The 15906-nt window shown below is 42.0% G+C and overlaps 1 protein-coding gene and 1 long non-coding RNA gene across 6 annotated transcripts in view; one reads left to right on the top strand and one right to left on the bottom strand.

The window, feature by feature from the left end:
• LOC309540931 overlaps positions 1-2995 on the bottom strand; it is a 55383-nt gene extending 52388 nt beyond the window's left edge. Inside the window, exon 1 of one of the 2 annotated variants that reach the window (XR_014223532.1) lies at positions 2737-2995. This is a non-coding gene — a long non-coding RNA (uncharacterized lncRNA). The remainder of the gene's footprint in view (positions 1-2736) is intronic. The other variant, XR_014223533.1, reaches the window with a different exon arrangement.
• CHRNA9 (cholinergic receptor nicotinic alpha 9 subunit) lies at positions 781-15635 on the top strand. 4 transcript variants are annotated; one of them, XM_082238240.1, is made up of 7 exons: positions 3813-4097; positions 5123-5488; positions 6946-7091; positions 10421-10575; positions 12105-12277; positions 12527-12637; positions 13445-15635. In XM_082238240.1, exons 2-7 carry the CDS (start codon positions 5431-5433, stop codon positions 14014-14016), a joined length of 1215 nt encoding a protein of 404 aa, XP_082094366.1. In that variant the 5' UTR covers positions 3813-4097; positions 5123-5430; the 3' UTR covers positions 14017-15635. The 4 variants fall into 4 exon arrangements, with proteins under 4 accessions (XP_082094365.1, XP_082094366.1, XP_082094363.1 ...); XM_082238239.1 differs by lacking the exon at positions 3813-4097 and adding an exon at positions 781-1170 and having other exon boundaries at positions 12105-12637; XM_082238237.1 differs by having other exon boundaries at positions 12105-12637.
• Positions 15636-15906: the final 271 nt, after the last annotated feature.

Below are 15906 nucleotides of genomic sequence, written 5' to 3'. Positions count from 1 at the left end.
GAGGGATTCCCTGGTCATGAATGGGGTAACCGTGCCCCCAAGGGACCAGGTGCACAGGGAGACCAGGGAGTCATTATGGACTCACAGCTTTCATGGGTTACTCCTGCATCCAGGGCAGCAGTCTACCAGCTCCACCTGGTACGCCAGCTGAGACCCTACCTGCCTGCGTATTTTCTCACCAGAGTGGTACATGCTCTGGTTATCTCCTGCTTGGACTACTGTAATGCGCTCTATGTGGAGCTACCTTTGAAGGTGTCTCAGAAAGGACAACCAATCCAGAATGTGGCAGCTAGACTGGTGACTGGGAGCAGTCGCCAGGACCACAACACTGGTCCCAAAGTATCTAGATTGGCTCCCAGTACGTTTCCGAGCACAATTCGAAGTGTTGGTGCTGACCTTTAAAGCCCTAAATGCCCTCAGCCCAGTATACGTGAAGCAGCGTCTCAACCCCCATCATTCAGCCCAGACACTGAGGTCCAGCTCCGAGGGCCGTCTGTTGGTTTCCTCCCTGCAAGAAGTGAAGTTATAGGGAACCAGGCAGGGGGCCTTCACAGTAGTGGCACCCACCCTGTGGAACACCCTCCACCAGATGTCAAACAGATAAATAACTTTATGACTTTTAGAAGACATCTGAAAGCAGTACAGGGGAATTATTAATGGTTGATGCTTTGTTGTTTTTAATATTTGGTTGGGAGCCGCCCAGAGTGGCTGGGGTAACCCAGTCAGACGGGTAACAAACTGGTGACTAACAGCAGCAGCAGCAGCAGCAGCAGCAACAGCACTTTCTAGTGATGGATGCTTCCATATGGCTGCTTATTGTGTATGGGTGTTTATTGCTCTTATTAGTGCAAGTTTTTGTAGTGTCTACCCATTGCAGTCTTATTTAGGAATAAGTCAAGTTTTAAAGGACTGTGCTACATGTGAAACAACAAACATGCTTGCCTATGAATAAGACGGCTTCTGTTTCCCCCATGTGTGAAACATTTCAGTTAGGGGATTCTGGTTGAAATCAACCATGCAGATTCAATCTAATTTTAAAGAAATTTGCAGGAGGAGGATTATTCTGTTTCTTTTCTACAGAGTTTGACTGAACTGTGTTTTTTTCTTTTCTTTTATAAGCAGGTGTTTCCGGCATAGAAAGAAAAACATCTCTGTGGTTAGACTATTTCCGTTAGTGTATGAACCATCACATTCACCAACCTGCTGCTTTTGCACTAGACTGAACTACGTTTGAGGTCTATATGAAAAATCCAGTGCTTTGAGTTTGCAGTGTATCATCGTAACCCTGTGCCAAGTTTTATTTCTCACCTTTTGGAGACTTCCATGGTTTTCCAACAATAAATGCATCATCATTGTATTTTATTAGAATAGAAGGCATTTGGGCTACCTGGTTTCTGAGCATAGGAGCTCTGCTGGCTTAGGCCACATGCTATTTGCATGGTGACAGAAAACAACGTCTGCCCTGCCCAAAATGTACAGTGGAACCTCAGGTTACGTACTGTCCTCCTTACGAACGCTTTGGGTAACAAGCTCCGTTAACCCGGAAGTAGGTGCTCCTGGTAATGAACTTTGCCCCGGGATATGAGCGGAAGTCGTGCGCCGGCGGCGTGAGGCCCCATTAGCGAAAGCACGTCTCAGGTTAAGAACGGTTTCGGGTTAAGGATGGACCTCTGGAACGAATTAAATTAATAACCGAAGGTACCACTGTACATGGAAGACAGAGGGAATTTACCCACCCAGGCCTCTTACATTTAATATTAAGTACCTGTAAAGTTTGCAGGACAATACACTGTTGCAATTAATACTGGGATGTTTCAGGACATTCTCGCCTTTATAGCAGGAGTTTTTGAACTTTCTAGTTACAAAATGATGGCAGATGCAGGCAGAATCAGCTGGCAAGTACTGACATCACTTTCTATGCTTCTGTTTACTACTGGATTCTAATGGATTATTGAATGTTTAGGGTTGCCATATTTCAAGAAGTAAAAACCAGGACACCCCAAGAGTTGAGCTTCTTTAAGAAAACCCCCCAAGCTGGTTTTTATATTTTTTAGGAAAACCAAGAAAGTTGTTGAGCTTTTTCTACACAAACCCCAAAGTTGTTGAGCTTTTCTTAGAAAAAGCTACAAGAGTTTTTGAGTCTTACGTAGGCATTTTTGGCACGATTTCACCCCCGTTGCCAGTTTCCCAAGGCGTTTGCTGAAAAATACTCCAGGACACCATTTTCTGAGGCGAATTCCAGGACATGTCCTGGAAAATCAGGATGTATGGCAGCCCTAAAATAGTGCTTTATTTGATCTTGATCATTGTTTATTTTACAGGTATTGTGACTTTTAACATAGGATTTAATTATTAATATTAATGTCTGATGCTTTATTATTATTTTATAATTGGTTTTTATTATTTCTATGCAAGTATAAAATTATATACACACACACACACATACATACATATATACATACACACACACACACATATATATTGCCATTATGTGTATATATTTGTGTGTGTATATATTGTTTTATAATTATGTTTTATTATGTTAATGTGTGTTGTAAGCCGCTCAGAGTGGCTGGGGCAACCCAACCAGATTCGGGGGGGGGATATAAATAAATTATGATTATAATAATCATCAGCATCATCAAATCAACCTTTGGAAAGAGCTACATTCTTCGCCAGTGTTTTACTTGTGGCAAGGAGTTTCACAACTCAGCTTTCCTCCACCTCAATACGTACGTTTTCTGTGGAGGCACAGCGACTCAGCCTTCCCATTTGAGGCAGGACAAGTCAATAAAACGAAGTCCAATATCCTTCGCGGTTCCTCGAACAGCGCGCACGCGGAATTCTCCGCTTCCCCTTTTCCCGCATGCGCAGGAAGATTTTGCGCACGCGCAGAGCGGTGGCCCCCCCCCCGCCAAGCGAACTCGAGAGGAGACGGCAGCGTGGGCGCATGCGCAGCAAAAGCTCGAGAAGCTCGGCGGCTTTCTGGCGGGAAGCCTCGCGGCGGCGCACCCTCCCCCACCTGTCTCCTGCGTGAGAGAGTGCGGCGCGTGATGTCACAGAGCCTGCCCTTCCGCGCCTGCGCTTGGTGGTGGTGGTGACGTGCCGGGTGGTGGCGAGCCTGTTGGTTGGATGGAGGCGGCGCTTTCTTTTAACCCTTTCCTCGGTCGCTCCCTTGCCCTTGCTGTTTCTGAGAGTGGCGAGCGGAGAAACCATACGTCCGGATTTTCCCGGGCATTAACATTTATTTATTCATTCATTCATTCATTTGCGAACACACAGCCTGGAGATCTTTATGACCTCCTTACTTAAATGTACACCTAAAAGCATATCAAAATCCAGCAGTAGTGGACAGTAGTAGTTGACCTCCTGACAGGTGAATTGCTCCCTCCTCCTCCTGCCAACAGGTAAGCATCAGTAACTCTCCCACCTTTGGAAGAACTGTACGGTTCCCGTTGCCTTAGGAAAGCAAACAACATCCTGCAGGATCCATCTCACCCGGGATACAGTCTGTTTGCACTACTGCCTTCTGGCAGGAGGTATAGAAACATCAAGTCTAGGACAAATAGACTGAAAAACAGTTTCTATCCAAGAGCTGTGGCCTTTTTGAATGCTGTAACTCGATAGTGAGACCTGGGAGTTTGATGGGTGTGGGTGTGGTTGGAAGGTGGTTTGTTTGGTTGTTGCTGTTGTTTTGCTTTTGTTGTTTTTAAGGGTTGGCATCCAATTTCGTTGCACTTGTGCAATGTTGCACTAGTGTAATGACAATAAAGAATCTATCTATCTATCTATCTATCTATCTATCTATCTCTGTCTAACGACAGGAATTCCAGATAACAACTTCTTGCTGGTCTTTCTTTAACGTTTCACATTGGTATCCCTTCCTTGCTGCCAGGAGCTTGGCACTGCCTCGCAACTACGACCTTGCGAGGTACACGATCGGTTCTGATGATCCACAGAACCGCTTTATACCTCCCTGCTGCCTCAAGATGAAAAAACCCAAATGCTGCATGCTCTGCTGCTAGATTCTGCGCTTCCAAGATGAATATTCGCCAAAGATGGTTTGCACCACAAACTAGGCTCCAAATGCAAGACAGGTCGTTTTAACCGTTTGTCCCTCTTTTCTATTGTTATAGGAATGCTAAGGTCTCAAATATAGGATAAATGTTGATAATTGCACAAGGCAAACACACATAAGTACAGTGCTTTTTTCTGGGGGTACGCATACCCCTAAACATTTTGTGAATACACATGGTGTCAAATACGTATTTGTGGCCTTATAATGTGTGTAGTGGCCTGATCTAAAAACAGATGCGTTTGGCTCGCAAAATATGGATGTACAGCACTTACATCCTATAGATCATTTATGAATTATGCATACATAAATAACATTCTCTGACACCTAGGAATTTCAGTCTGGGTTATCCCCAACAAAAAAGATTCTTTGGGGGGGAAGTAGTTTTAAACATTCCCCCCCCCATTCATTATAAATCATTTCCCAATACACTTTTACCTTTTTACATGTCCACCACATATGAAAAAAACGTTCCCTCAGCTTCTTTACACTTCCAACACATATCTGATTCTCTTTTAGAAATCTTAGCCAACCTACTCGGAGTTAAGTAACATTTATGAATCATTTTTGAATAATTCTCTTTCCATGAATAACATGCAGTAAATTTCAGGTCACTTTTCCAAGAGGTTGAGATTTATATTGTGTTTTGTATCTATTGCCGAGTGTGTCACTGGAGCTTTAACAAGCTCGTCTTTTGTTTCCCATTCTAGTAGAAAATTATACGTTTTAGACAAAAGTTTATCCTTATTTTGAAAATATAAGCGCAACAACTTTGCCAAATATGCACCAATATGTTGCTCTTGTCCGTATGGTCGCTAAATCAGTGACACAGGTCAGGGGGGTGGGAGATACTCCCTAGGAAAAATATTGTAGAAATTATATATTGGCTTGCAAATATGAAAATATAACAATGGAGCCCCAATGCTCAGCGTCCTTTGGAAGAGGCAGAATCTCTCAGGCAGCTGTATGCGTGGGGGCAGGCGATAGACAGAAAATAGGTGGGAACAGAGCTGGAGCTGATTCTTACTTTTGTGGTTTTATTTGCAGAGAAGAAATGTGATCAGCGAGGACTTAGAGGAGTTCTGGCGGAATAGTTTTGTGGTGATATCCCTTCACCTCGTCACCCAGCACGTCATTCTCAGGTTACCAGATCTGTAAGGGCCATGAGAAAACAGCGGATGACTGATGATTGCTGGAGCTCTAGAGGACGGTGCCACTCTGACTATAGCTGCGGGAAGAAGTATGGCAGAGTCTATTGCTTTTGTGAGGTTGCACTGGGCATGAATGTTTTCACCTAGAGAACGGCTTGGGATATATATTTTTGTCTACAGCCAGAGGAGCAAAGCTTCTCCACAATGAAGCTCAGCTTTGCCTTTAGCCTCTCCTTGGTTTTTGCAGTGGGAATGCTTCATGGTAAGAGACTTTTTCCATAGCAGGGAGGCATGAAGGAGGGTGTTAGGGTTGAAATATGGCAACCCTGCTACAGACTCTCAACAATTTCAGTATGCAGAGATGCAGATGCATAATTTTAATAATTCTAGGAAACTAGGAGGGTGTCACTACATGGCAGCGTAGTCTCATGGAAAGAAACAGGGTTAGCAATGAGGTGGAGGGAACGTTCTTTCACATGTGGTGGACCTGTAAAAGGGTAAAAAAGTATTGGGAAATAATTTATAACGAATTGGAAAAAATGTTTAAAAGCACCTTTCCAAAGAAACAACAACCAGAGTCCTTTTTGTTGGGGACAATTCAGACTGAAATTCACAGGTGTCAGAAAAGGTTATTTATGTATGCCACAACGGTGGCCCGTGTTTTGTTAGCCCCAAAATGGAAAACAGGAGACGTCCCAACCAAAGAAGAATGGCAACTTAAACTGATGGAATATACGCAGCTTGCAGATCTAACTTGTAGAATAAGAGAACAAGAAGAACATTCGTTTAAAGAAGATTGGGAAATGTTTATTGAATATAATGGGAGGAAATTGTGTACACTTGAAAACATTGGCAGCAGTAAGATGAATTCAACAGTGTAAATGGGTTTTGATGGATGTAACAGTGGAATACTGGATGTTTTAGTTTATATAAAATATGCAGGGATTTATGCTATGCAGAATGAATCAAGGAATGAGAAGAAGGGAAGGTCACTGATATTTTAAGGTTGTCTAAATGAATATTCTAAATTGCAAAACAGAAAATTACACACACACACACACACCACTTTTTTCTAAAAAAAAATGTTTAGGGGTACTCTCATTTTACTACTCCTATTGAATTACTGCCCCTCAATGAGGCCAAACTTAGATTCACAAAATGTTTAGGGGTATGCATACCCCTGCGTCCCTCCAGAAAAAAGCACTGTATATAAATATATATAGAGAGAGAGAGAAACGGGGTTAGGGTTGAAATATGGCAACCCTGCTACAGACACTCAACAATTTCAGTATGCAGAGATGCAAATGCATATTTTAATAATTCTAGGAAACTAGGAGGGTGCCACTACATGGCAGCGTAGTCTCATGGAAAGAAACGGGTTAGGACAGAGTTTTAGCACCTGAAGTTTAACCTCCATGGTTTCCTTTTAAAGAACTCTGGAAACTGTATTTTTGGGAGGTGCGAAGAATTCTTTTTTAGCAATCCCAGCCCGTTATTGAACTACAGTTTCCAGGGTCCCTTGACTTGCAGCTGTTTTACATTTCTATTGTAGAAATGGCACCAAGTGCTTAACAAACTATCCCCAACAACCAGCCTTGCCTTTTAAAATGTATAATATACTACTGCAAATATCAAAATCGGCTCGTGTGGCTCTGGAAGTCAGAAGCCAAATAAGTTTACAATGGACGATGTAAAATTGAATATATCTGTTTTATACAGTTGCTAAGGCAGCACAAGGGAAATATGCTCAAATGCTCTTTAATGAGCTCTTTGAAGACTATTCAAATGCTCTCAGACCAGTGGAAGATACAGACAGCGTACTGAATGTCACTCTTCAGATCACTCTCTCCCAAATAAAGGATATGGTAAGTAAAAGAGGTCTATATTCTACAGATGGAAAGCCCCTGATCTTGTCTGTCAATTTTGAATTGCAGAGGCTTAAGGACTTTTGTTTTTATCTTGCTGCTTCTACGTACTTGAAGCATAGCTGTCAACTTACAGATTTGAAAATAAGGGATCAGCAGCCAAAATAAGGGATCAACAATTACTTTGATAAAATACATATTTTGTTGCGTGCAAATGGCTTCAGATACCTATTAGGTCCATAAATGACCATATAGCACATATTCAACACACAAAAACAGCAACAATTTGTTATTGACAAAGGACAGCTGGACATAGAAAGGGCCCCATTACTTTCAGTAGCTTATTTAAGGGACATCATCAATAAGGGACAGCAGCGGGACATGACACTGGGATAAGGGACTGTCCCGCCAAATAAGGGACGCTTGACAGCTATGACTTGAAGGAAGACTTTGATATGGTTTGATTCTCTTTTTCTTTGCTAAAATCCCATGGTTCCTTCTCTGACTCACTGAAAGGGAATTACAGGCTGAAACTTACATTGGGTTGTGTTAGGATCTGTAACGCGCCTGTCATCCTTGAGCTGCCTAGTTTATGGTTCTAACTGCAATACTCTATTTGTTTTTTAAATTATAATTGAACATACATGCTATTGTTATAACCCCCGCCCTGAGACCTTATGACAAAGGGTGGCTAAGAAACAGAATAAAAAAATTTCCTGTATTAATGTTAGTAATGCACTCCGGTTTTCATTTTCCCATGTAGACAATTAAGACACTTACTCCTTATGATAAGAAGCAGTAGTTGAGCTACAAGTGAGTTACTTTTTTTGTTACGTGATTATATCAGGCCAACACAGAAATACCGCATTTTTTTCTCTATAAGACTCACTTTTTCCCTCCTAAAAAGTAAGGGGAAATGTGTGTGCATCTTATGGAGCGAATGCAGGCTGCACAGCTATCCCAGAAGCCAGAACAGCTAGAGGGATTGCTGCTTTCACCGTGCAGCGATCCCTCTTGCTGTTCTGGCTTCTGAGATTCAGAATATTTTTTTCCTTGTTTTCCTCCTCCCAAAACTAGGTGCATCTTGTGGTCTGGTGCGTCTTATAGAGCGAAAAATACGGTATATATTGATCACAATCTAAAGAGGATTCTCTCTGCCCCGTTTGCCTCATATTCCTTCCCTGGAGTGCAATCTGAGAAGAATATGGGTATTCTAATTTTATTGGTGGAGCAGATTGTGGAACTCCTTCCCTTTTGTCTCAGTTAGTCATGCCTACATCCTGTTGAAATCAGTGTGTCAGGGGAGCTCAGTAAACCTAGCCCAAACTTTGCCAACCTGGTCTCTATCAGATGTTTTCAACCACAACTCCTATCAGCCTCACCCCAGTCGCAGTCCAAAACAAAAAGCAAAATCTGACTTAAGCAATATATATGACTGAAGATACTGCTGAGCTCTGGCTCCTCTGTGTGATACGTTTTTATGAACACCAAAAAATGTATGCAAGACCACAAATGTCTTTGCAGATGCATATTTTAATAGTTCCAGGAAACTAGGACTGCTGCAGCCATCCATTGTGTCGATGCATGATGGAAAATTGCCATCATGACGTGACAAAGAAAGCACAATCTATAATTATGTCACCGAGGTTCTAACTATGTCAACTTTTCTGTGAATCAGCTCTGTGTGTTGCCACAGAGCAGTACATTCACTTTTAGATCTACAACATGTTCCAAAATAAGCTTCTGGATGTGTTGACTTGCAGACGTGTTCGTGTGAGAAGCTTTAGCTGATTGTCAAAGCACATGCAAAATGTCCCAGGTTTAATTCTGGACATCTCCTTTTTTATTAGTTTTTTATTTATATTTTTCAATTTTACACATTTCATTAGTTTTACAATCAATTTAACATTTCCAAATTTTGTCTTCCTTTCCCCTCTTTCAGCGGTTCCTTAAATTATTATTATTTATATCTTCTGCATTTCCAAGTTCATTTAACTTGCTCATTTATTTATCTGCTGTAAATATATACGCTTATAAAACTGCAGCTTATTACATTAATCCCGCCAATGTTCTTATCTGTTTACAATTTATCTGTAAATATTCAATAAACAATTTCCCTTCTTTTATAAAACGTTTGTTATCTTGATTTCTTTTTCTTCCAGTAAGTTTCACCATTTCTGCATATTCCATAAGTTTTTGTATCCGTTCTTTTTTTTCTGGGACTTCTGCTTCTTTCCGCTTTGGGGCAAGTAACATTCTTGCTGCTGTAGTAGCATACATAAATCAATTTCTATACAATTTAGGTAGTTCTGTCCCTATAATTCCCCAAAGAAAAGTTTCTGGGTTGTGGTTTTTATAAAAGTTATTTTGAACATCCTTTTGAATTCATTATATATCATTTCCCAATAAACATTAACCTTACTACAAGACTACCACATATGATAAAAAAGAACCTTCTTTCTCTTTACATTTCCAGTGTTGGTTTGATTTAGATTTATACATTTTTGCCAGTTTGCTTGGAGATAGATACACCATTGATATAGCATTTTCATATAATGTTCTCTTAAAATATTTGTTGTTGTTTAGTCGTTTAGCCGTGTCCACCTCTTCGTGACCCCATGGACCAGAGCACGCCAGGTACTCCTGTCTTCCACTGCCTCCCACATTTTGGTCAAACTCATGCTGGTAGCTTCGAGAACACTGTCCAACCATCTCGTCATCTGTCATCCCCTTCTCCTTGTGCCCTCCATCTTTCCCAACATCAGGGTCTTTTCCAGGGAGTCTTCTCTTCTCCTGAGGTGGCCAAAGTATTGGAGCCTCAGCTTCAGGATCTGTCCTTCCAGTGAGCACTCAGGGGTGATTTTCTTAAGAATGGAGAGGTTTGATCTTCTTGCAGTCCATGGGACTCTCAAGAGTCTCCTCCAGCACCATAATTCAAAAGCATCAATTCTTTGGTGATCAGCCTTCTTTATGGTCCAGCTCTCACTTCCATACGTCACTAAATTTTATATCCATATTCCACAATCATTCCCATGCTTCCATATCTATGTTATGAGTGATATCTATTGCTAATCCCATACATCTCCAGACAGGACTTTGAGATACTGTTTTTCAAGGGAGCGCAACCTATGGCTCCTTACATGTTTCTGGGTTCTTAGCTCCCATCATCCTCATCCAGCATCGCCAATTGTCAAGGATGATGGGAGTTGTAGTCCAGAAATACCTGGAGGGCCACAGGTTGCCCACCTTTGGGGTGGACAATATGTGGTCTGATTCTGTATAAGACTGCTTCCTATGTTCCTAAGTTTAGGCCTCCTGTCATATTCCAGGATGAGAGAAACCAAATTTTGACTGCCTACCTATGGATTCGACAAACATGGTACGATGCCTATTTGAAGTGGGACAAGGATGAATATGACGGGTTGGATTCTATCCGAATCCCCAGCAATCTGGTATGGAGACCGGACATTGTCCTTTATAACAAGTAAGTTTGGCCCGGGAAGGTTTCTTACAAATGTGCAAGCAAGAATCTAGCGCTATGCTTATTTATCTATTCATTGGTGGGGGGAGTGAAGGATCAGGGGCCAGCTTGCAGAGAGAAGTTGCCTGGGGAAAATGATAGATGTGTACTTTGTGTAAATTGCATCCCTTTTGCAGTCGGGAACAGGTGACTGCCAGGCATTTGGAAACACAAATTGGCCGGCAAAAAGTACCGTATTTTTCGCTCTATAAGATGCACCAGACCACAAGACGCAACTAGTTTTTGGCGGAGGAAAACAAGAAAAATAATAATTCTGAATCTCAGAAGCCAGAACAGCAAGAGGGATCACTGCGCAGTGAAAGCAGCAATCCCTCTTGCTGTTCTGGCTTCTGGGATAGCTGCGCAGCCTGCATTCGCTCCATAAGATGCACACACATTTCCCCTTACTTTTTAGGAGGGAAAAAGTGAGTCTTATAGAGCAAAAAATATGGTAGTTCTGGTTTCAAATGATCTTGTGAGCTTAGGCCCAACAAGCCACCTACGGTCACCTTTCATCAGGTTGAATGATCAACTCATGAAATCTTCACTTGCCCCAAGCTTTTATTTCCTTTGGTAGCAAATCTAGGTTATTTCACAACACTTGTGTTACTTCCATCAGACATCTCTATTCACCAGATAGGTTGTTGACACATAAAATATTTTCTCTTTCATCTACGTAAGAAAAAGGATGTGAAAATTGCACGTGCCTATACCGAAAGGTGTTTGAATGCCACAGTTTCAAAAGTGCTAAGGAAAAGCTCTCTCATGGTCTGGCAGACATCCAGGAATGTCATGTTTTGAATCTGTTTATTAAGGTAGCTCAATGACAATTCACACCCTGGCCATTTCATTCCAATATTGACTCTTGAGTAAAGTCATTCAGAAGGTATTCAAACTCTAAACACCTTTAAAGTATATATTGTCTTTTATGTGGGCAGTATGTTGTTGATGTTATCCTTAGTATTTGTGAAGCATAATTAGAATCACAGAATGGTAGAGTTGGAAGGGACACCAACGGTCATCTAGTCCAACCCCCTGCAATGCAGAAATCTCAACTAATGCATCCATGACAGATGGCCATCCAACCACGGCTTTAACCCCTCTCACATAAAAGTGAAATGTGGTTGCTTGTTCAGCTTCATACATCTTCAATCGATTTAAAAATCTGCTATTAAGCACATTTAAAACTGTGGTTCTGCCTTTCACACATGCAGCTCACAGTGGGACAGAGGCTCAGAAGCACTTTACGCAAGATGTGGGAAGCCTGCTTTAGTAAAATTATAGGTGAGCTGAGATGTGAACTGGGAGCTTGTGGCTTCCATCCAGCCTGCCTTGTCCTGTTATGGGAGCGTGGTGCTGTGGTCTAAACCACTGAGCCTCTTGGGCTTGCCGATCCGAAGGTCGGCGGTTCGAATCCCTGCGACAAGGTGATTTATCTGTATATACTTATTGTTTTATATGTGTTTATGCTGCTGTTGTTGTTGTTGTTTTAGGGCTGATGATGACTTTTCCGAGCCTGTGAACACTAACATTGTATTGAGGCACGATGGCAAGATTACTTGGGATTCACCGGCTATAACAAAAAGCTCATGTGTGGTGGATGTATCTTACTTCCCCTTCGATAGCCAGGAGTGCAACCTAACCTTTGGCTCTTGGACCTACAATGGTAATCAGGTAGATATTTTCAATTCTTTAGACAGCGGCGACCTCTCAGACTTTATAGAAGACGTGGAGTGGGAGATTCACGGCATGCCGGCTGTTAGGAATGTGATAACCTATGGCTGCTGCTCAGAGCCTTATCCAGATGTTACATTCACCCTTATTTTGAAAAGGAAATCATCTTTCTATATATTTAACCTGCTGCTTCCTTGTCTGTTGATATCTTTTCTGGCTCCACTGGGATTCTACCTCCCAGCAGACTCTGGAGAAAAAGTGTCTCTGGGGGTCACTGTTCTGCTTGCCCTGACCGTGTTTCAGCTAATGGTTGCGGAGAGCATGCCGCCTTCTGAAAATGTGCCCTTGATCGGTAGGTATCTGAGCGTTTATACTTTTTACGGGCAAACAGCGATTATGTAATTGAGCTGTGAGGGGTCCGTTATTTGATGATGTTGTTGCCTGCTATGGAGCAAGCCAGCCCCTCTGGAATAAAGTGGTACCTTGTTTCTTGAACTTAATCTGTTCCGGGAGTCCGTTCGGCTCCTGAAACCGTTCAGAAACCAAGGCGTGCCTTCTGATTGGCTGCAGGAGCTTCCTGCGCTCAAGCGGAAGCCGCGGCGGATATTCAGCTTCCGAAAAATGTTCAGAAACTGGAACACTTACTTCCGTGTTTGCGACATTTGGGAGCCGATTTGTTCGACAACTAAGCCGTTTGAGAACAAAGGTACCACTGTATGTGATGACACCCAACTCACTTCCTTTGCTGTAACTCAAAGCCAAACGTAGTCTTTGGGCTAAGATGTCACGAACCTTTCATACAATAAATAAACTTATATATCCAATTCATTTCCCCTTATTGGATACAATGTGGCAAAACTTAGCTTAAGTCCCATTGATTCTGATGGTTCTACTTTAAGCAAGATTTAGTCTGTGCTGTGCATTTATTTAAGTTCCTCAAATGTGACATAATCCTAACATTTGGTACAATGCATTGCAAAAATTGTGGGACGTGGGTGGAACTGTGGGTTAAACCACTTTGAGCTCCTTGGAGGAAAGGGACAGAAACGTAATAAAATAAGCAATAAACATTTAGAACAGCGCAGTGTTAAACTCCTCCCGTGATTGCTTGTTGTTGTTAATTCAAGCATTTGAGCCGTCTTTTCTCCTCACCTCATAGGTAAATATTACATTGCTACTATGACAATGATCACAGCATCCACAGCACTGACCATCATTATAATGAATATCCATTACTGTGGATCAGGCGCCAAGCCTGTCCCACAGTGGGCAAGGGTGGTCATCTTGGACTACATGTCAAAGATCTTCTTCGTTTATGACGTTGGCGAAAACTGCACAAGTTTGCAACGTGTCAAAGAGCGGGACCCAAAGGTGGAAAAGACGAATAGCGCTTGTCGAAAAGACCAAGACAGATACGAAGGGACGAGGAGGCCACTTGCCAAGATCCAACACGGCAGCTGTGACCTCAAAAAGAAGCCCCCAGATGATGTTTGTGACGGCAGTGGAGTCCCGGGTGAAAATGCCAGGGATATTGTTAGTTGCTGTTCCTGCTACAGAATCCTGATAAAGAATATTGAGTATATCGCTAGCTGCGTGAGACGCCACAAAGCCAACCACGCCAAAGGAGTGGAGTGGAAGAAGGTAGCCAAAGTGATGGACAGATTCTTCATGTGGATCTTTTTCATCATGGTCTTTTTCATGAGCGTTTTGGTCATTGGCAAAGCACTTTAAGGAGAAATGCAACCAGGGCCGCATATTCCTCAAATGCCCCCATGTTATATTAAAAGAGCTTCGCCCGTGATGAAAGTGGATGACGTGTCTCCCCCAACCCTAGAACTTCATTCTTATCGAGTCTTCTCCAATTCCACGTGGGGGCAAAACATGTGCTTTCAGGATGAAGGTCTGCGATCTGAACCACACCTGACTTGGAAATAAACTGCACGGTACTTCCTTCCAAGTAAATGAGTACAAAACAAAAGTGCATATGTTTATAGTTTTCCCTACTGTGATGGACATTTCCTGAAAGGAAGAAAGGAACTATAGAAGTCCAATTATCTCCAACAAAAACCACTTTGGTCAAGGACAGAGTCTTAGACCTGGATCAAGGAGGCTGATCTCTATATGTACCTGTCTGTCTGTCTGTCTGTCTGTCTGTCTGTCTATTTCTCTCTCTCTCTCTCTCTCTCTCCTTCACTGAGCTTGTTAGATGGTTTCGTGCAAGTTTCTATCCCTCATTCTCTCTTGGTTTCGTGCAAGTCCCTATCTCATTCTCTCTCGCGGTGGTGGTCAGGATAAAATTAGATGACTGTACGTTAAGCTCAAGCTCATTGGAGAGAGCAGGTCTGATAAATACCATAATGAATTCTTGCATTGAGTGGGTTCTATGATTCTATTATTGTACATATCCACATTCATCAGCTTGACATCTCATCGTCCAATTATGATACAGTAGCTATGAAAGATGCTTTGATTAATCTTGTATCTTGCCCCTTGTTACTTGTTTGTATAGTTAATGTAAAAAATAAACATAATAAAAAGCAATGCCTTTTAAACCAGCAACCTTTTGAAAAATTATAGATTTAAGGTTAACTTTTAAACTAACAGCTTGCAACATCAACTCCTTTTAAATTTTTTTGGTCCTGCTTAAATTTGTCTAGCTCTTTCTTTCATTCTTTTCCTTTTTTCTCTGCTGTCCTTTCCCCTCTCCCCTCTCTCTATTCTTTTTTCATTTTTCTCCTTCTGCCTCTCTCCAGATCACGGAGAGTGACAACTCATATGCAACCCAACATGTGTGAGGGTGCAACCCACGAGTATTTAAAGTGAATTATGTAATGTGACTGTAGAAGTGCCATATTCCTAAAATCTTGTTTTGTGTGTGTCCAACTTGTTTTGTGTGGCTTTTAATTCCTCGTGTGCTACTTGCAGGACAAAAACCTGGAAATGTGTGTTTGCCTATTACATGGAGCCCATTCAATGAATTCAGGTTTTATTACTGCAGCATGCTGCAAATTTGCAGATGCAGCCTAGGTCATAAACTGATGCTGTTAAGAATTTCCATTCAGCCAAGTAAGGTACCTGTGTTGTAGGTTTGGAAACCCTGATATTCTAGACAGACAAATTCAGGGTGGCACTGAAAAGGGATCGCAGTCCAGAGGTCATGCGATAAAACTCATTTTCATAATTGTTGTAGCTAGTGGGGAGCACGCTGGCAAAGCTGTCATTTAAGATGCCATGGAATCCAACCGAGTTTGCAAAGCTATGCCTTTGTCATTGTCTTTTGTCCCTTCCACCCCACCCAAGATCTCTTCGGAGGAAGGCAATCTTGGACGATCGTATAAATGAAACATAGAATTTGTAACGGTAGGCTTGGCCTTTTGTGCAGAATAATTAAAGATGTAACTGTATCGGGACTCTCATGTATAATGCAAGCCCCAAAGGACAGGTCGGATGTTAAAGGAGCATGCGGCGAAGGGCCACATTAAGTGCAAACTTATCGATTACAAGGGGTTGAAAAATACCCACTTTCCTCTTTCACAAAGAGGTATGAACCTTGAAACGGGTATACCATAACCAAGAGGCATTTATAACTGGCCACGTGGGTACAAAGCAAGCCTATCAGTC

Source organism: Podarcis vaucheri (assembly GCF_965113315.1).
Source record: "Podarcis vaucheri genome assembly, chromosome: 9".
NCBI lineage: Eukaryota > Metazoa > Chordata > Lepidosauria > Squamata > Lacertidae > Podarcis > Podarcis vaucheri.
Note: the sequence above shows the minus strand (reverse complement) of the source record. Positions and strands in the feature narration are given on the sequence as shown.